We start from the raw sequence: 21,368 nt of genomic DNA on the forward strand, positions 1-21,368 counted from the left end.
ATCACATCTCCCCAAACTAAAGCCAACATTTTCAATATCATTAGAGCATTACCATCAGGTGTGCCAAATGCCAAATATTTGGCATTTGGCACACCAAACACCAAAAACCAACCCTCATTAGGTATTCCAAATCTCAAAAAATTTGCCACACAGTTACAGTACCGTCTTAAATATGAGACAGTACGGACATCAATGCCAAAAATATTTTGGCTTATTTAATTAGTTTTTCTCTCTCCTGCCATTAGATATCTCTCTCTCCATCTACAACACAGCTCTCCTGGAGCCACCGATCTTGCCTGGAGCCGCCGCCCGCCGACCTCTCTCTCTCTCTCTCTTTTGGTGGTTGTGGTAGTGTTTCTAATGGTGGTTGACTGATCTTGGTTGAAGGTGGTGGGTTGATCGTGTTGTGGGTGTGAGATTTGGGATGGTCTCATATCGGGTTGTGGTGGTTGATGTTGTGGCGTGGTTTTTTTTTTTTTTTTTTTTTTTTTTTTTGTAGCAATGGCTGATATTGGTGGTCGGTGGTTGATTTTGTAGGGGTGGTTAATTTTGTGGGGGTGGTCAGTGGTCGGTGGTTGTAGGCTATGGCGGTTGATTTGTGGGTGTGGGTGGTGGAGGATTGTGTGTGTGTGTGTGTGTGTGTGTGTGTGTATATTTGTAAAAGTTTTTTTAGATTATTTTAATGTGTTGGATATATTATTTTAATGTGTTGAGGGAAAAATAGAATATCTGATGAATGGAGTATTGTAAAGTGGTGTGTTAAAATGATAAAGTAGGCTTTTGGTGTGTTAAAATGACATTTTTTATAAGAGAGTTGATGAGAATGCTCTTACTCTTCAATATCAATAATTTTTAAAGACCAAAACTTTGTACAATATTTTGAGCATTGCACATAAGGTTTTTTAATTACATTTAAAAATAGAGTTGTATGAAATTTAATTGTTCTTGGAAAAAATAACATTATTTATGTTTAATTGATCAATGTAACCATATGTTTGAATTTGATTGAAAAACTTAATGTATTATTCCTAAGAAATTGTTCTAAGTTTTGTCAATTTTATAAATATATTTGGTTAATTCTGTTGTCCAAAGTATTAAGAAATTTAGTAGTTTTATTATATTTATATTATTTTAACAATCTAATGTAATTTTTAGTTTTGATGAAAACTTGGTCTTGCACAGATGTTAGAATTATGGTAAAATAATAAAATATATTATTTTTTAATAGTTTAGGCTTTAGAGACAATTGGTAATTAATCAAGATATCAAACTAGGTGGTCTTGAGTTAAAAAGTTATCTGCTCTACTTCTAATTTAAAAGTTAAAAATTCCACGTGTTAGGTCCCATTTGTTTGAATTCACAAGGTAGAGAAGTGTTAGAATTATATTTAAATAATTAAATTCATCATTTCGTAATAATTTAGGCTTTTGTTACACTAATAATTCATCACGCGTGCTTATTCTATAACGTGATGTATTTTATTATTTATTCCTAATTATTAGTAAAATATTTGATTTAATTTATAGATTGATTTTTTATTAATGTGTGTGTCACATTTCTAACTAGACCTCCGTTTAAAATGGTTTTGCATGGGACCCAAGTTATGTGGTATTTTGCAAGTCTTCCGCCAATCTTCAAGGCTTAGCTTTACAACAATATAATTTTTTGCTTTGGACACGGAAAAATTGGCTTAGAATGAAGTTGATTTTCATTTGGAGATATGAACAACATAAGTTTGAGATAAGACTAGGTCACACATTTCTAACTAGACCTCCGTTTAAAATGGTTTTGCATGGGACCCAAGTTGTGTGGTGTTTTGCAAGTCTTCCGCCAGTCTTCAAGGCTTAGCTTTACAACAATATAATTTTTTGCTTTGGACACGGAAAAATTGGCTTAGAATGAAGTTGATTTTCATTTGGAGATATGAACAACATAAGTTTGAGATAAGACTAGGTCGCACATTTCTAACTAGACCTCCATTTAAAATGGTTTTGCATGGGACCCAAGTTATGTGGTGTTTTGCAAGTCTTCCACTAGTCTTCAAGGCTTAGCTTTACAACAATATAATTTTTTGCTTTGGACACAGAAAAATTGGCTTAGAATGAAGTTGATTTTCATTTGGAGATATGAACAACATAAGTTTGAGATAAGATTAGGTCGCATATTTCCAACCATCACCTCAAATAAAAGCGTCTTCAAGTTCAATAATAAAAAAACTCACAAGATTGTAAAATCGAGTTAAATGATATGTTACATCTTCCAATTTTCCGGGGACTCTAGAGAAAAATTGACTTGTTCTATATGTGAGACACCACCAATAACATTGCAACTAGGTGGTACATTGTACTTGAATACAAATTCTCTATACTATTTTTTTTGTTCCACTTTATGTTCCATCAATCATAACCTGTCATGAATTTGTTTAACTTTCCTTATAAAATAGTCAAAGTTTAAAAGGGAAGAAAATAAACATATGACAAGCTGTGATTGGTGAAACATAGAGTGGAACACAAATTGTGATACAAAGAATTTGTATTCATTGCACTTATGACTTCTCTATGCTTACATGTAAAACAAATATTCATGTATAAGAGTATCCTCAGCAGTGGAGCTATTTTTTTAGTTATTTGGCACCACAAAAAACTACTTTATCTATTTTGCATATTCATTTTACAAAACATCCAGCAGCAGTGGATTTATTTTAGCTTTCAACACAATAAAATAATATAAACATCACAATAAAATAATATATCTACTATAATAAAATAATACATCCCACCACCCAAAAAACACCACAAATAGCACAATCCACAACCACTGCCAACCAAGAACAACCACCCAACAACAACTAGCAAGCCAAAAACAACCACCCACAACCACTGCCAAAAATCCAAATTAGCCAAAAACTACCACACAAATCACCACGAACCCCAGAGAAACAACTGGGGCATTAAGTTTTTAACTATCGTGATATATCCAGAGAGAAATTCTCTATTTTGGGTTCTGGGGTTGCTTTGTTTGGGTTTTGAGGAAGGCTAATTAGAAAGAAATAAACCATTTAGGGACAAAGATTGGTTTTGTGTCCTCAAACAATGTCAGTAATGGAGCTGGGTCTACGGTGTGGAGCTAGGTTGGCAATGTCGGTAGCGAGGGGAGATGGAGAACAAACCAGAGAGAGAGAACTGGCAGCGTTGAGGACTAGGCGATGAGGGAGAGGGAAAAAAAAAAGCATTTGAAGGAAAAAGGAAGAAAGAAGAGAAGCCGGAGAGAGAGAAAAAGAAAGAAGAGATAAAACAGTTTTTTAGTGAGAGAAGAGAGAGAGAGTTTAATAAAATTTTAGCTATCGCTCCACTATTGTTAACATGCATTTTTGTGTTTTAGTGAAGCTAAAATAACAATATAGCTATTTAGGGCCCGTTTGGTACATGTGTTTAAAAACTGAAAATTATTGTTTGAAAACATTTATGAAAATACGTATAGGTGAAAAAATGTGTAGAAATACATGTAATGTTATTTAGAAACTAAAAATTGTTGTTTAAAAACACAAACCAAACAACCCCTTAGCTTCACTGCTACTAATGCTAATTGTACTAGCCCTGAATCTTGTCTATAAAAGAAACTTACTCCTAGTTTCGAAATCATCTGGGCGCTAACAAAGTTTGTTAAAGATAATTAACATGGGTTCATCAGTGTGGCCCTTCATGTCTAAGCACTTGCTTCTCCTCTTGTTGATTTTTCATTATCTAAATAGTCTGTCCATTTCAACTCAGCCACTGTGCAAAGATTTTGAGAGTTTTGCCCTGTTGCAATTCAAGCAAAGCTTTGCAATCAATGTGAGCGCTTCTGATGATCCTTCTGCTTATCCAAAGATTTCATCGTGGAAGGCCGAAGAAAGGAACGATTGTTGTTCGTGGGATGGCGTCCTATGTGATAGAGTTACAGGTCATGTGATTGGTCTTGACCTTAGTAGCAATTATCTTTATGGCTCCATCAACCCCAGCAGCAGCCTTTTCCATCTTGTGCACCTTCAGAAGCTCAATCTCGCTGACAATGACTTCAATTATTCTCAAATTCCCCCAAGTATCAGGTACCTCTCAAACTTAACATATCTCAACCTCTCTATATCTGTCTTCAGTGGTCAAATTCCACCAGAAATCTTTGAGCTGTCCAAGTTGGCTTCCCTTGATCTCGCATTCAATCGATTGAAGCTCCATAAACCCAGCCTAAAAGGTCTTGTTGAGAACTTAACCAGCCTCAAACTTCTTTATCTCAGGGAGGTGGACATATCTTCCCCAGTACCTCATATCTTGGCACACTTGTCTTCTTTGACAAATCTTGACTTAGGAGGCTGTGGACTGTATGGTGAATTTCCCTCACAGATTTTCAAGTTACCCAATCTTCAAGTCCTTTTTGTTGGATATAATCCAAATCTCACTGGATATCTACCAGAATTTCACACTCACAGTCCCCTTCTATCATTGATGCTTAAACATACGGGTTTCTCTGGTAAGCTACCGGATTCAATTGGAAACCTAAAGTCCTTGTATAAATTAAATATCGCTGCTTGCTATTTCTCTGGTTTGATACCAACTTCACTTGGTAACCTTACCAATCTCATCAATTTGCGTCTTGCATCCAATAATTTTAGGGGTCAAATTCCCTTTTCATTGACCAACCTCACACAACTCAGTCACCTAAATCTTTCCTACAATGCTTTCAGCCCACAGACCTTAACTTGGCTTGGTAAACAAACAAAACTTACTTTTTTGAACTTAGAAGCTGTCAATTTATATGGTGCCATTCCATCTTTCCTTAAGAACATGACCCAACTTGCCAAATTGAGCCTAGCGAGTAATAATTTAACTGGTCAAATTCCGTCTTGGCTTGTAAACCTCACCCATATAACTTCTTTGTCACTTAATGATAATCAATTTACTGGGACGGTGAATTTTGGTTTGTTTCACAAGCTCAAAAATCTTACTCACCTCCAGCTTTCGGAAGTCCATTTATCATTCCCCATCAATTCGACTTTCGAAGCCAGTTTTCCGAAGCTGAAACTTTTGGCATTGGTAGCATGTAACTTGACTGAGATCCCAAATTTATTGCGTTACCAGGATGAATTGGAGATTGTGGATCTCCATCGCAACAAAATTGGAGGTCAAATACCAAAATGGATATTCGACATGGGGAAAGAGACTTTGTTGGGTCTTGATCTAAGTTCCAACTTAATTACAGGTTTTGAGTCCTTCAACAATACTCCGCGTGTTCTTCAATGGGGTAGTTTATTGACTTTGTGCCTCGGTTCCAACAAGCTGCAAGGACCACTCCCAATTCCACCGCCATCCATCGCCCTTTATACTGTCACATACAATACATTGATCGGAGAAATCTCACCACTGTTTTGCAATCTTAGGTCAATTGTATTACTGAATCTCTCACACAACAACTTGAGTGGCATGCTTCCACAATGTTTTAGCAACTTGAGTGAATTCTTGTTAATTTTGGATTTACATAACAACAATTTGCATGGCACACTTCCTGCAACATACAAGGAAGGGTGTGGGTTGAAGCTGATGGATGTGAGTTACAATCGACTCGAAGGGTGGGTACCAAGATCATTGTCCAATTGCAAAATGCTGGAGATTCTTCTTCTTGGTAACAATCGGTTTGGTGATATTTTTCCTCCTTGGTTGGGAAAGCTGCCAATGTTGAGGGCTCTAAGTCTACGATCTAATGGCTTCCAGGGTGCTATTGGGAAACCTGAAAGTATTCTTGAATTCCCCAGGTTGCAAATCATTGATGTCTCTTGCAATAACTTTACAGGTAAGTTGCCATCAGAATACTTTCAAATTTGGAACTCCATGAAAGTTTCCAATGCTAGCAACTTGACATATATGAAAGTAATCGCTTGGACCACATCAGTGGAATACAATTGGGAGTTTCCTTTTCATTACTCAATTGTAATGACAAACAAGGGCATCCAAACAGAATATGAGAAGATTCAAGGATTTCTTATAGCCATTGATCTCTCAAGTAATAGATTTGAAGGAGAAATTTCAGAAGTCATTGGAAATCTAAAGGGACTTCATTCACTCAACTTATCCAACAACATTCTTAGTGGTTGTATCCCATCATCTTTGGGAAACTTAACGGGACTTGAATCTTTGGACCTTTCTCAAAACAAACTCTCAGGAGAGATTCCTCAGCGATTATTACAACTCACATTTCTTGGGATCTTCAATGTCTCAAATAACCATCTCATAGGGCCTATTCCACAAGGTCAACAATTCTCTACATTTCCAAATGATTCATATTTGGGAAACACAGAATTGTGTGGTATCCCTTTGACCAAGAAATGCAAAATTCATGAGCCTTTGACACAGCCACAACCAAATTCCAAACAAGATGAAGTTTTAAATTTCTCAAGTAAATCTGACTGGGTTGTCATAATGATGGGTTATGGAAGTGGGTTAATAATTGGGTTTGTTATTGGGCAAAACCTAACCATAAGAAAGTTGGAGTGGGTGTTCAAGAATTTAAGAAGACAGTAAAAATGAATTATGAAGGGCAAGCATAAAGGGATGTAGCAGTTATATTTGATTCACCAAGATTTTCTTCAGATATTTTCGCCCATGAATCTAGTGTCTATAATGTATATATATTTTTGCATTGTACCGTTTTTTCTTTTTCTTTTCTATATTTTTAAATGTTATGGTGGCATTAAAAGATTGAATGTTTGATGCGTATGAAGGTCTGCAACCCTTGGCAAAAATGAAATTATGCAGCTAAATAAATAGTAACTTCAATTTCATTTGGGATTGATAAAAACATGGGCCTAGAATAAGATAAAGTATTTTAATCTATTACTGATAGATGTTACCAATGCCTAAGCACACAAAACTGGCTATTAGAATTTTTTTTCTTAACAAAGTTAAGCCAAATATTCTTCTAAAAAAAAAAAGAGTTCAGCCAAATATATAATAAAAAAGTTTTAAGTTCGAAGAGTAATATATATGTTACAAGCTTACATAAAAAAGTATTGAATTGACACCTTCTAGTGTGTCCATGACATTTAAGGTTCAAATCACCCCTCTCGCATGAGTTCCAGCTAACTCAACTGGTAAAGTTTCTAATAGTTGAATAAGAGATTTGGAATTCAATTCCTACCTATACCAAAACTAATTGGTGTCTTAGTCTGATAATAAAGAGTTATTATCAAGAGCAGACGCTAAACTTATTTGAAACTAATAACATGAAACAAGACATTTTTTCCATTGAAAAATATAATTGTAGATTTGCTCTTTTTTGGTATAAGTAAATTAGAATTGCTTAATCTACCAATGACATTCACTAATTAGTTACATGTTGCATCAACAAAATTTTCCCTATATAACTTCAAGTGAGTTGATGCTTCCTTTGCTCCGAAAATTGTAGATGACTTTAGAAAAGAAAAAAGGAAGCATCAACTCACTTGAAGTCATATAATGGCAACACAAATTGTCATTGAGCCAAAAAAAAATTTGTAGTTACATGCTGCATCAATACAATTTTCCATTAATATAACATTTATCCTCAGCTTCACAAATTGCAAATGACTAAAAAAAATGAAGTACCAATTCAATTGAAGTTAAGTAAAGACAACACTAATTGTCATTGAGAAAAACAAAAAGAATAATTGTAAAACAAAAGAATAATTGTGTTGGACTTAGGAAGCAGTAATTGCATATGCTAATTCCAATGAACTTGAGTCTCTTAGGCTCTGCCAGCACATTGAACTCGAGTCTCTTAGGCTCGAGCAACTACAATGAACTCGAGTCTAAAAGACTGGAAATGATAGTTTGCTAATATGTTTTGAAAACCTGCTAACTAATGAAATTGTTCCTAAAATGGTGTTGTTTTGCCAATAATTCCTGGGATGAAGTGAAATTGACAAACATGGGAGAAGAAGCAATCTGAGTTTTTTTTAAGATTAGGAGAAAACGGGAGAACACAAGAGAGGATATGAATCAATAGTCACAATTAAAATAATACCAGCAATGGCGGAGCTAGAATTTCAAGTTAGGGGGGGCAAGATTGAAGGTAGAATTAATCTAAGATAAATTAATCGATACTAAATACACACAATTTAAACATGTAATTGGGAACTTTAAAATAAATTGGAAAAATAAAGCAACGTAAAAATATTAAGAATATAGCAATATGCTTATGAAGTTTTATTCGGTTATACGCAACTCAATGCCATGAATTCTTCTAAAATTTCATATAGATATTTTTATTTTTTTTATGTCGTTAAAATTCGAGTTTATAGCAAAAACTCAAGTTTGATATTGAAAAGGTTGATAACTAGAGAAAAAATTGTAAGCTGGAAACCAACTGGTGAGGCGCTAAAGTAGGCACATTACACATAAACATAGATTTTTTCTTTCAAAATCCAAGCCAGTATTTTTTTTTTTTAGTCGTAGTTGGCAATGTAGCGTGCAAAAAAAGGTACTATTAGATGGGACCCATTATGTAAAAAAATGTTGCCATGTGAATGTAAAATTGTCTGACAATTGTTGACAAGCTAATAAATATAAATAAAAAGAAAAAGTTGATTGTCTTTTGTGTCAACTGTCAAGGGGGGACTTTTATTCCATTTTACATCACTACTGATTCAAAAGGCCAATGGGGGGCAAGTGCCCCCTTTGCCTCCGCCCCTGAATACCAGTTAATGGTTTAGATTTGAGTGGCAACTGTAACCCCCCCCCCCCCCCCCCCAAAAAAAATGGGGGTACATAGAATTACCCCTTTCTATAAGTCACAAAAATTGACAGCAAGAGATTGGGTAAGCCCTATTCTATGGTTTCATGTTCTCTCTTATCAAGGTTTTAATGCCATGACTACTGTAAGACTATTTATTTTGAAATTTTCGTTTATTTATCTTTGGCCAAAACATACATGTTATTGTTTAAGCAGGCAATGTAGCTTTCTGAAATGGGCATTGTGGAATCTCCATTATGCCCATTCTATGAGAGACCTATCTAAATTTTCAGGTATGGGCCATTATATCCATTAAACCATTTTTTAGCAAAAAATGTTAGTACCATACAACAAAAATAACTACCACAATTTGTTGGCACAACCTCTACTTTTATTTGTTTTGTTGAAGTAAAAGGTACCAAGAGCATTATAACTCAACTAACGCCTCCTAGTGTTACCAGCAGAAATGTTCACGGTTCAAATCTCCTATCTCTCTTATTGTAACTAACAAATTTATCAATAATAATAATAATAATGAGAAAAATATCATTTTAAAAACCTTACCAAAAGTTTATTTTTCATTCTTAAACTATATAAAAAAAAATTTTCGTCCTTAAACTATCAAAAATGTTTCACTTCTTGTCCTTAAACTTTAAAAAATATCTTTTTTCATCCCTGAACAATTTATAATAAAAAAAAATTCTTTTTCTACCCCTATTTTTGTCTCTAGACTATTGAAAGCAACTATTTACAAAGTTTAAGGATGAAAAAACAAACTTTTGATAAAGTTTAAGGACCAAAATAATTAATTACCCAAATAATAATAATAATAATAATAATAAAAGGCAATCATGCTTAGGGGCTGCTTCACATTGTGTCCAGAGTGGTCACAGGACCACCCTAACTTGGGGAAAAAATAATTAATATATATATATATATATATATATATATATATATATATATATATATAAATTTTGTAATTTTTTTTATCCTTAAAAAAAATTGTGAGCACCTAAATTTAGGCCCAACATAATTAAACTTTGGACAAAGTTTGACAACAACTTGATTGTAGCCTTATAAACTAAGATTACAACTCCACTCAATACTTTTTTGTTAGATGTAAATTTTGACAAATCCACTATTAAATTAAATTTTTTTTCCTATATTTTCTATACTTGCAAAATTTCAAGAAAATAAAAAATCAATAGTTATAGCATCAATCAAATGCTTAAATTTCGAATTTTTGTAGTATAAAATTATACATAAAAAATAAAGTTTATGGATTGAATAGTAAATAACATCTAATTGGCATAAAATTTTACTTGTATTTTAAGAACATAAAAAACATAAAATTCAATGGTTAGATTCTCAAAATATGTATACATGTTAATTTGTTTAGTGAGAGTTGTAGCCTTATGCTACAACTAAGTTTGTAACCAAACTTTGTTTTTAAACTTTAGTTTCCTTAACAATATATTAGGCCCTCACAAACAAAAAGAAAAGTCCCAAGAAAAATTTTATTTAACTATAATTTTGAAAGAGATGTAACTGCCAGTATTGATAATGAGACTATCATGCAACAATTTTAAAATAAAAAAATTCAAAGAAGAGAATTGTAAGACTTTATGTACATGCATGTTTTTTTTTTTTACAATATATGTTTTTTTTTATTAAATTTTGTATAATTTAAGTTTCTTAATGACCACCTCAAAAAAATCCTTAGATCCGCAACTAAGCATCCAGCATGACTATCTAGAAGACTAGAACTGCCCTACATAGGGCATTCTGCAATTCATGGCCCTTTGGCCTTTAGGTAGTAATCTGTTCTTTTTTTGTTAATGGGCAGTACTTCTCCCAACTTTCCAAGCGCTGGCTGCCCCATGAATACAATGTACATGTTCCAATATGAATTATCAATTTTATAAATTGAAACAATGGCGTGCAACTAACTAGAAACTAGCACTCATGCTTCACTTTCACATGGCTGCTGCCCTAATGAGCTATCACAAGAGCTTAAATACGTTGAGATATATCATAAAGCAAGAAAAAACAGCGTTATGTCATGTTTTGCAACATCTGTTTTCAATAGCGAGATCATGAGATCAACACAAGCACAAAAGCACTGAATTCTAACGTAGTAAAATTCAGGAGGAAAATGCACATAAAGAAACTGCATAAATGGTGCCACGTGCTATTGCTAAGCAAGAAAAATGGTGAGTGAGTGATATCTTATCCCTCGTCACCCAAAACTTATCACTCAAAACTCATCATCCTATAATTCATTTTTCATCACTTGCAAATCCCCAAGCCAACTTATACACTAGCTCTGTTTGGCCCTTAAACCCGGTCGTGTTTTCATTCTAAAAACTCAAAATTGTCAACTTTTTGTAGAAGCCACGAATTAACTTGGTGTAGTGAGTACAAAATGGCTACCCGCGTGATTAATGAAACCCCTTCTTCTCTCCCATACCTCACTTCATTTTTTGCTCTTCTTTATTTTCAGCTCAAATATGAAGCACAATACCCACATAAAAATTGCAGCTATTTACTCCACAAACACATACACATACACACACAAAAGCTTACCAAAAAAAAAAAAAAATTGCAGAGCATATTTTTTCTTCCCCACTCCAAATTTCATATTTTTTTTGCCTTACCCACAGCCCAGATTTTCTCTCTTCCCCACTCCAAATTTCAGATTTCTTTTCCTCTTACCCACAGCCCAAAAACAACAGATACAAACTCTTTCAAACATACAAACATAAACCCATAGATACCCAACCCAGAACAATGTCTATGCCACCAAGATGACGACCCACAGCCCAGAACCATGAGACCCACTGCTGAGACAGAGACGGAGACGAAGGAAGACTTGAGCTTCAGCTGGAGTGGCAGGCCAGAACAGTGAGAGTAATGGGTTGTGTTAATGGCAGATGGGTATGGAGAGAAGAAAGTGGCATGGGAAGAGAAGAGGAAGAGGAAAAAAAGAAAGAAAAGAGATGCTCTGGTAGAGAGGAGAGAGCAGTTGGTAGTCATGTGAGCTGGCAAGGAAAAACCAAGACACAAACAATGGGCCCCATAATATGAATATATTTACAAAAATGCCACCATCACTCTATTTCCATAACTCAAAAACACCTTCTTCTTCTTTTCTTTTCTTTTTTCATTCTCACTCACCCATAACTCATTTTGGTGAGTTTTGAGTAATGGAAACAAAAATTGAAAACAAATCCAAACAAGTGTAGCATGCGTGGGACCAACAAATTTTGAGTAATGAGTGATGGAAAACACAAAATCCAAACACCTCCTAACCCATTCTGGAGTAACATGCTTGTTGATAAGCACCACCAGCTCTGTTGAGATTACATCCAACAACAAAAAAAAGAACATAACATAAAGCAAACATTTTTGAATATGAAGATCAATGCTCCATTTACTTTTACCTATGGTGCAGTAAACAGTTGAAAAGATACTATGAAACCTTGTATTTATTCAACTATTCACAGCACCCAGAAAGAGCACAGATGTACGGGAGATAACCAGACCTTCTGAATTCATCTCTAAACCTGATAGAACCTCTATACTTTTAAATCAGAAGGTTATGAACTTTCAATTAATAATATCGCAATTGAACCCTTCTACAAACTTTCCATTGATCAGGCATCATGTTCAACCCCTTACCAGTACAAAACAATGAGCTAGACTTAACATTTAAAAAAACATAGGCTGGGGTCTATGTTGTTTCAGCACAAGGGATTGAGAGGACCCCAACTTTTTGAGAAATGCCCCACGTCAAAAAATCAATGCCTTGGGCTCTGCACAAGATTGGTGGTTTGATATATTTAAGTTCAGCTATATCATGGCAGAGATAAAGAATTTTGAGCAAAACAAAAATCAAGAAGATATCAATTGATATGCAACAGAAAAGCATTATGTAGAACAATCAAAGGTTTAGCAACACACCAGCCTTCAATGTGCGGTGTAATTGATCAGAATTTATGAAGCTGCCTTCAGTGGACTTCAATCTGTTTGCCTCTACTTTTTTTCTCACCTTTGAAGAGCTCAAAAAGCCTTCAACTATAAAAAAATGAATACACATGTCAAATTTGAAGATGAAAAAGCAATATGAGAAATGCCTATTGAACTCCATAAGATAAAGATAAATATAAATCACAAATAACAATTACACTTTTTATTTACAATCAAAGGGTTTGAAATGAAATTTGCAAATAACATTGGCTCATGTCAGCATGGAATTGATAGCCGAATTGGATTCAGGACATCAGAATATTGGACATTGTAAGATGTTAACAAAATCATGCAGGACAGTGTTGCAAAAGGGAGGAAAGGGGTGGGGAGAGGGAACACCTAGGCTTCATAACTTGGAGCTGCCTGCACAGAATCATCACCAAGCTAGAGAGAATATTTCTCAATTCCAGATTAGTCACTAAATTCAAAATTACAGTAATGTTTCCTCTAGGGCCTATAAATAGGGCCCCAGATTACATAAAATAATAAATGGAAACCAAATCATAATTAAGATTGCAATCAAATTCATTACAACCCTCAAAATAAAATAAAATTCAAATCAATTCAAATCCTAAATCTAGACCAATGGAATCAAATCAGCATTAAGCTAGTGTCTGCACCACAAAAGCTAGAAAGGTTTAACAATCAGCTAATCCATTCAACAAGATTCAAAAGAGATGAAAAATAACTTGTCATTGATTTAGCTAACACAGACATGATACAGGCAACTCAAATTTCAGGATGGCAGATCTGGTTGGTTCCCAATAGACAAACTTAACTCAACTAAGATGTTAAATTGGGTCAAATATATAGATTCTTTTTCAAATAATCAAGGTTGGCCACTTTTATCCTTTCCACCATTGTATTCTATCTAATATCATTTACTTTATCACCTCCTTATTAAACATATTCTCCTCCGCTTTCTGTGTATCCATATTGTTTTAGGCCTCCCTCAACTTATTTTCACTCCTTCAACTTGATTTAAATTATTCTTTCGCTAATGCATTTCCCTATCTGGCTGTCTCCCCCCCCCCCCCAACCCCCCGCGCCCGCACCCACCTCATCCCCACACACACACCAAAAAATAATATAAAATAAAACACTATTTGGAAATTATCTTATTCAACCTTTTGTTTCCTAAAAAGCCCCTAGTTTGTCAAAAGTATATTCTTGATATTGTAACTATTAAATTGTAACACATAAGTATAGCCAGGTAAGAGACTTGATCAAGTAGGAGCACCATGTTTATTATTAACAAAAAACATTTTGGTAAACCTACACCCTGTTTATTATTATCAAAAAGCATTTGGGTAAACCTTTTTACCTTGCCATTCCCATACTACTTTTGACTCGCCCTTCACCAGCTTTGGATAACGATCTACTCGGGAATCTTCTTGAACCAGTTCTTCTACCTCCAAAGTATAGGGGAAATTATTAACAAAACTAATAACAACATAATAATAACAAACTCAATATAAGTAAAAATCATCAATGATATAGGTTTAGCATAAATGAAAACATATAAGCATTTATAAATAAAAACAAACCAATGGTCCTCAACAAGCGCACCTGACTTGCATTAGTTCATAATATCATAAAATTACTCTTGAAGATTTTGGATAAACTCTTTTTTTTATGGGTGAAGATTTTTTACAAACATTAGAATTTAGGAAGAAAACAAATTAGATAAATCTTTATCAGCTACAGGAGTTATGAGAAAAATATGCACTAGTAGGAGTTGTTCAATTCAAGTTAAAGGCCCAAAAAGATTTAAGGCCAAACGAATGAAGGCCAAGGTTGTGAGAAAATACATGATTTCCAAATATTGAACAGATGATATGGCTTCCTAAAGATGAATGGCACAAATTTATTATTTTTTTTAATTATTATTATTATTGGTAACTTACACAAGCACCTGATGGGTTTTGAATTCACAATCTCTTCCTCCACCTTGCTCTTTAAAAGGTAAGGAGGTACCATTTGAGCTAGTGCTCTTTGGCATGATTTATTGTAGCAACTCCAAGTAGTAAGGCCTATAAGCCAAAATGAGACTATGGCAAAAAGATAGACGGCTAAAGGAGATTCATGTCATCAGTGCAATGGAGAAAAATAAGCTAACTTTGGTTGTACTCAAAGGTGTAAGGCATTTTGAGAATTTTGTTAAGTCAAAATGTGCCCAGATTGATACAAAATAATCACTTTTGTATACACGTAGATAATATATTAAAAGGAACAAAAAGGGATGCAACCCTATGTACACTTAAATATTAACTAAAACAGAGAGGTATGAATTCAAACATTTGAAACTGGTTGGCTAACTCCTGCGTCAGTACTCCAGTTCCTCCAAAAAAGGTCATTGCAATGAGATCATAAATGAACAAAGGCAACTTTGTTATCTCACAAAAGCATGTCATTTTATCAACACATACCAACACATGCAATTTTAAACTCCGGTAGAATACAACATCAAGGGATTTCATTTAGTCCAAATCTTTGGAACTCACATGTAGCAACAGAAAGCTTGTAGACTAAATTGTGATAGGATCAAACCACATGGGATAAATTGTAACTTCCCCCAAAAGTTACTGCTTTGGAATTGTATCTATACTAATCCTTTGTGGAAAGAAGTTATTTAGGTTAAATAATATCCAAGGACAAAAAAATACCTTTTTCCATAACCCAGGGTTTTTCCTCTCTCTTGGCAGAAGTAGATGATCTCTTAACCTAGAAGCAACAACCCAAGGTTCACATTCCCCATTTTCTCTCTTTGACAACAACGCATTATCTTCGAGTATTTCACAAACCTATCACATCGGACATAAAGAATGTTATGTTTAAATAAAAAGATTCAGAAAATGGAATCAATAAAGGGATAAAATCAAGGATAATTTTTTCTCTCCTAAAGTGTGCACGGATCAGGAATATAAAGGGAAATCAACATCAAGTTAAAAGAGAAGCATGCACACCTAGCCATGCATTACTAAGCTCTACTAAAAACAATCCATGAAAAAACATGTACATGAAAGAAGAGAAATAGATTCCAGCAGTCCTGGAACTCCTAACTCCCAAGAAAGATAAAAGGCTTTTTTTGTGAAAGTGAAACAGGGAGATAGCGAATTTAAACAGGGAGACACCCAAACTCAGTGCCACACAAGTACACAATTCAACTATGGCAATAATAATAAAGCAAGAAATTGATGAGGGAATGGATGTTAAAAAAAAAAAAAAAAAAAAAGATTCTGGCTTCACATATGAGTCTTCTTTGAATCTTGCTACAATGTCCTGTTCAACTGTTAAGCTTAGGCACCAAAATCAAGTATTCAGGGACAGCTACCTCTGTTGCCAAACTTTTATACAAAATAAAGATGCCAGTATGCTTATGTAAAACTACAGAAATACCAGTTGCACCAAATGATGTGCACTGAGGGCCAGCAAATTTATATCCAGCATAAGTTGCTCCTCACATTGAAGCAAAAGATCTGCTATCTTCTCATGGAAACAGTGTCATCATCCAAGAGTAGTTGGATAGAGTCAAACAAGGTCTGCTTACTGATTTTGTTTATTGGATTTTTCCCAGATTATGGTGCACTTACAATTATTTGTCCAGTGGTAGGTGTAAAAGTAATGTCTTGTTACCCGGGTTGTTTAATTCTTAGAGTAATAGTACATCATGAGTAATATTGTAAAAGGTTCATCACCGATGGTCCAACTTAAGTAGCATCCTGGGAAGGGTAGTTTGAATACATTCCTATCCTTCAACACATGAAGTGGCCATTGTCAAGACTCAAACTCACACACTTGCACTTGACAGCCCAAGTCTTTGCCATTGCACCATGTAGTTCAAAAACTAAAAAGGCTACTTTCTTCCTGCTATATGGTGCATCTTTATCTCCATTTCTTTGCTACTGTGAGCTCACTATTATTCAATTTCCAGGTCAGCTCAAACGAACTCAACAAAATATTTTTCATTCATGACCATATACATGTATTGGAAGCTGTCTTGTTCCCATCTCTTCAAATGACAGACATAGGGTTTCATGACTAACTTACAACTTATAAACGATCTATCTGCTATATATTTCCAACAATAAACCATTGAAATTTCTAAGACAGTAAGATCAACACATTTCGGGATGAGAAGGAGGTGGCAATGAAATGAAACAAGAAACTAATATTCAGTTGGCCGTACCAGAAAATAACACAGGGCCTCATATACCTGGTGATAAAGTTCTTCGACTCTGCTTGATATATATCGTCTCTGACGAACTTTCCAGAATAACACTGTGCATCCAATAAGCTGTAAAATTTTGATATCGTCAACGAACTTCAACATAATCATACTAGAACATGTAAATTGAAAGGTGGTTTTTTAGAAATGGAATACCAGTGTGGAAACTGGGAAAACTATAAGAGCATGCTCAGAGAACCACTGACGGATACGATAGGCAACTGGCTTGTAATGCTCTGCTAACAAGTCAGGGCACTTCAACTCTTGATACTACAATAAAAAGAAAAGAAACGTGGAATAAAATGATGGAACATCCAACCTGAGGTCCTGCAGCATTCATTAAATCTTAAAATTTCTGGATTGAAAATAGAATGGAATACCCATGAGGATCTGTCCTTGTCTCCAATAATCTACTAACAGCATCCATTGCCCTTTGTTTTGTATACAAAAAGGTGCCATCGTCCAAGCCAACATTTTTCACCAAATCATGTCCATCTAACTCCTTCCATATATCATCCTCTCTGACCTGACAATGGGTATAAAGTTAGAACTAAAAATGTGGGCAACAAAACTCAAGAATTTTGCATTCACTGACATACACATGTAACATTAGTATAGAAACAATTGCAATGAATGAAGTTAAGAGGGTCGCAAAGGTGACAGACCCAAACTGCCCCAAGTCCATCACATAAAAATTGAACTTGTGCTTCACAAAGATGAATTTCTATCCACTTCAACTGCAAATTCATTATATATAAATTACAAATCAGAAAGACATACATGATATTCAAAGGTAAATTACGCATTTTTCTATCCCAAGTACATAAGTGCACCAGAATGAATAAGTTTCTTAGGACACACAAGTTTCTTAGCTGTTTCATTAATATCTCCATCTTCTACACACAACTTCCCATGCTTTCTATAACCACGAACACATTCCAACTTGCCTTGGTTACATTCTCCATTACTCAGACAAGGCTCATAGAAATCTGTAAATTATCCAAATTGATTCAAATGTAGCATTAATAGAAGTAGTAAAGATCAAACTAGAACCTATTTATCAGGACCAGTGTATTTAATATTGATAGTGGGACTATATAACAGGAGATATTAAACAAGAACATATTTACAGGTCAGGCTAAACAAGCATGCAAGCGTGAGTTTATATAGAAAAGGCACAAGAGTCCTACCAATTAAATGAAGAAGGAATACAAATGTAATACAGCCCTAAAGGAACAAGGGCCTATATGGTAGATGGAACTTCAAGACACGATCTTCATCCCACTATTTTGAAACATATGATAGATGGTGGAACACCCAGATATTATTTTTATGAGCAAACTTGAGTACAATTCTTTACATGCAGTACATTAGGTTCCCCAATTAAATTCAACATATAGTTACATTGACCAATAAAGCACAAACAATGTTATATTTTTTTCAAAAACAATTAAAATGGATGCAGTTTTGAGTTTGAATTCAATTGGGGAACCTAACATACTGTACATAAGGAAATGTACCTAAGTTTTACACTATTTTTATAACACTAGATGAGTACAATTCAAGAAAGTTGCAACACGCATCTGTTGCATTAAGACCCATTTTTTTGTTGTTCTATATCCCATTGAAAGTCTACTTTGCAAAATTGTACACCAGAGTTTTGGGACTAAGACTTGGTTGTTGTTGTTGTTGTTGTTGTTGTGTATATATGTATATATGCACCAGTTAATGAAAGTCTTCTTCAGATAGCACATAAAACTGCAAACAGTGCCAATATAGATTTGCTTGGTTTGGAGCAACATTCATGAAACTATTAGTACTCTATAAGAGGCTTGTTATTCATTATTCATTGCCCGGTTACTAGTAAGTAAGATAACTAAGTCCAACTCCTCAAACAGCCCACCACGCAACTCGGCTTGCCTTGATTATCATGCTACTAATTAAACAAAAATTCTCTCATTTTGTTCCATGAAATCAATTTTGAGTGATAACCCACTAATTAGATAAACAAATAAAACATATTTTCAAAAAATTCATATAGGAAATCAATCACATTGTGTAACCAATTGAATTGAGAAATACCCACAAAGTATAAGTACATAAACAGAAACCCAAGTAACGATTTATCATGAAGTAAGTACCAGAGATAGAATCTGGGGAGTGAGAGTTGTGGGAATCGCAGAAGGGCTTTGGTTGGTGGTTGATGAGAGTGAAGAAGACGTTGCAACAAACAGCGACAGAGGAAGCGATGGCGAGCACCGCCACGAGTCTCAGGAACTCGTCCTTGGAGGAAAAGAAGTTCTTATAGACTTCAGCAATGAATTTGATGATACAGAAGAAGGACGACGATGAAGACCACTACGAGTGGAAGACATGGCTTCGTTTCTTTAGTCTGAGAATTGTAGCAAAAGAAAAAGGAAATGGGGAGGGGAGGGAAAGGTAAAGGGAAATGTGATTTTGAAGCTGTATGTTGTTTCGGCTTTTTTAGTTTGGAACTTCAAGAAAATTAAAAAATTAAAAAAAAAAAAATTCAAAGTTTTCTCTTTTTTTATTTTTCATTTATTTAATACTAATAATTAATATGCAATACTTATTTGGAAAGGACCCAACTATTTTATGAGATCGTTTGATAATATTGTTCTAATAACGTTGTTTGTATTTTTAAAATTATGTATGAATTAAAAAATATATAAAAATACGTGTAATATTATTTAAACTAAACTGTTTTTTAGAATACATTGCCAAACAGCCCTTACATTTTTATAGAAAATTTTCACAAACTAATAAAAATGAAAGAGATTTATATATATGGTTTGGGCATAGATTTGCCTTAAAGGAAATCAAATTGAAGCTCCTTTGTGCTAACATGTTTAAAATTTAATCTCTATATAAAAGGTGCATTGTGTTGAAAATCATATAACCAACGTCTTAATTTTTTAAAAGTAGTTTGGTTAGAGAATAAACGAGAAGATGAGACCAATTAAATTATTGTGGCTAATTAATTGATTAAGTTCAAGTCTTTAAATTATTTTCATATAATGTAATTATTGGTATACAATAGCATGCTGCTTAATGATTGTCATGTTGAATTTTTAGTATCCTCATTTCACTAGGATTTGAAGGTAATTTCATGGCCATAGTGTTAGAAATATGCTTGTTAAATAATAAATTAAGTGGTTAATTGTTGAGCAATGTGGCCCAAGTGAATGTATTATCTAACTATCCTATTTTTTAGTAGGATTTTGTCATTTGGCAAGTTCATTATTAAGATAATTTACTTTTTTATGGAACTCTACAATGAAAATACTAAGTAATTTACAGTAATTTTTATGATAGCTTATTTCAAGTGTCTCTATATAGGAAATTTAAACAGTTCACTCAACTAAAATTCTAGCAAAGAGTTTCAAAAAAAATATGTTATTTATTTTAATTATCTTGATTCTTGATCACCTATAATAATTAATTATGTCCAGATTATATAGTGCAAGAAGTAATTATGTATATGATTATAGCAAACTGTGCCAAAAATAATTTTTTTAAATAAATAAATAAAAATCACGATCAGGAGATTTTTGTAGATCTCAGTATATAGAACTGGACATAACATAAGTATAGATACTTGGTAGTCAAGATTTATACTACGCTTTGCAACGATCTGTCTAACTAAAGTAAGACAGTGTGAACTGAAGAAAACGACTAGAAAAGCGCCACGACATACCCAAAACCCCACACAACAAAAGACAGAACACTATAAATACGCCGCCATGTTCACTCTCTCAGAACAGAACTCTGTACTCTGAAAACCAAAACGAAGCAAAAGAGCTCTCTCTCTCTCTCTCAAAAATCAATCAAACCCACCCAACCAACCCTGATCGATCTCGGTTCTAAAACGCCGCATTTTGGTCCAAAAAGATTTAGCCTTTCTTTCTTCTTCAACTCACTCTCACAGAGACAGAGGTTCGTTTATTTCTTCTTATCTTCCTTGTTCTATATTTTTCCTTTTTTGTTTCTTCTTTTATTTTTTCTGGGGTTTGTTGTAAAAAAAGGTTTGTGATTTTTTCCTTTTCTGTTTCAGTTTTCTTTTTTTTCTTGGGTTTTTGTTGTATAAAGCTTTGTGATTAGTTCGGTTTAGGGAATTCAAATATTGCTGCCTGAATCTTTAGGGTTTCTGGGTTTTTTTGTTGAATGTGGGTATTATTGGAATTTTATTTTTGTTAATTCGTTTATTTTTAGACTATTAACTCTAATCCTTTATTTGCAAATTTTAAAAACTGTTTGGATTTTCTGGGTGTTTTACAAAAGGGTTTGTCATTATTTGATTTGGAAATTGAAGATTGTTATCTGAATCTGGGTTTTCGTTGAACAGAACAGG

General features: G+C 34.1%; 1 protein-coding gene across 1 annotated transcript; it reads left to right on the forward strand.

The window, feature by feature from the left end:
* Nucleotides 1–3,677: 3,677 nt before the first annotated feature.
* On the forward strand, nucleotides 3,678–6,746 carry LOC142612862 (receptor-like protein 7). The gene has a single exon (XM_075785034.1). It carries the CDS (start codon nucleotides 3,678–3,680, stop codon nucleotides 6,549–6,551), a length of 2,874 nt encoding a protein of 957 aa, XP_075641149.1. The 3' UTR covers nucleotides 6,552–6,746.
* The last annotated feature ends 14,622 nt before the right edge of the window (nucleotides 6,747–21,368 follow it).

Source organism: Castanea sativa, chromosome 10, assembly GCF_040712315.1.
Source record: "Castanea sativa cultivar Marrone di Chiusa Pesio chromosome 10, ASM4071231v1".
NCBI lineage: Eukaryota > Viridiplantae > Streptophyta > Magnoliopsida > Fagales > Fagaceae > Castanea > Castanea sativa.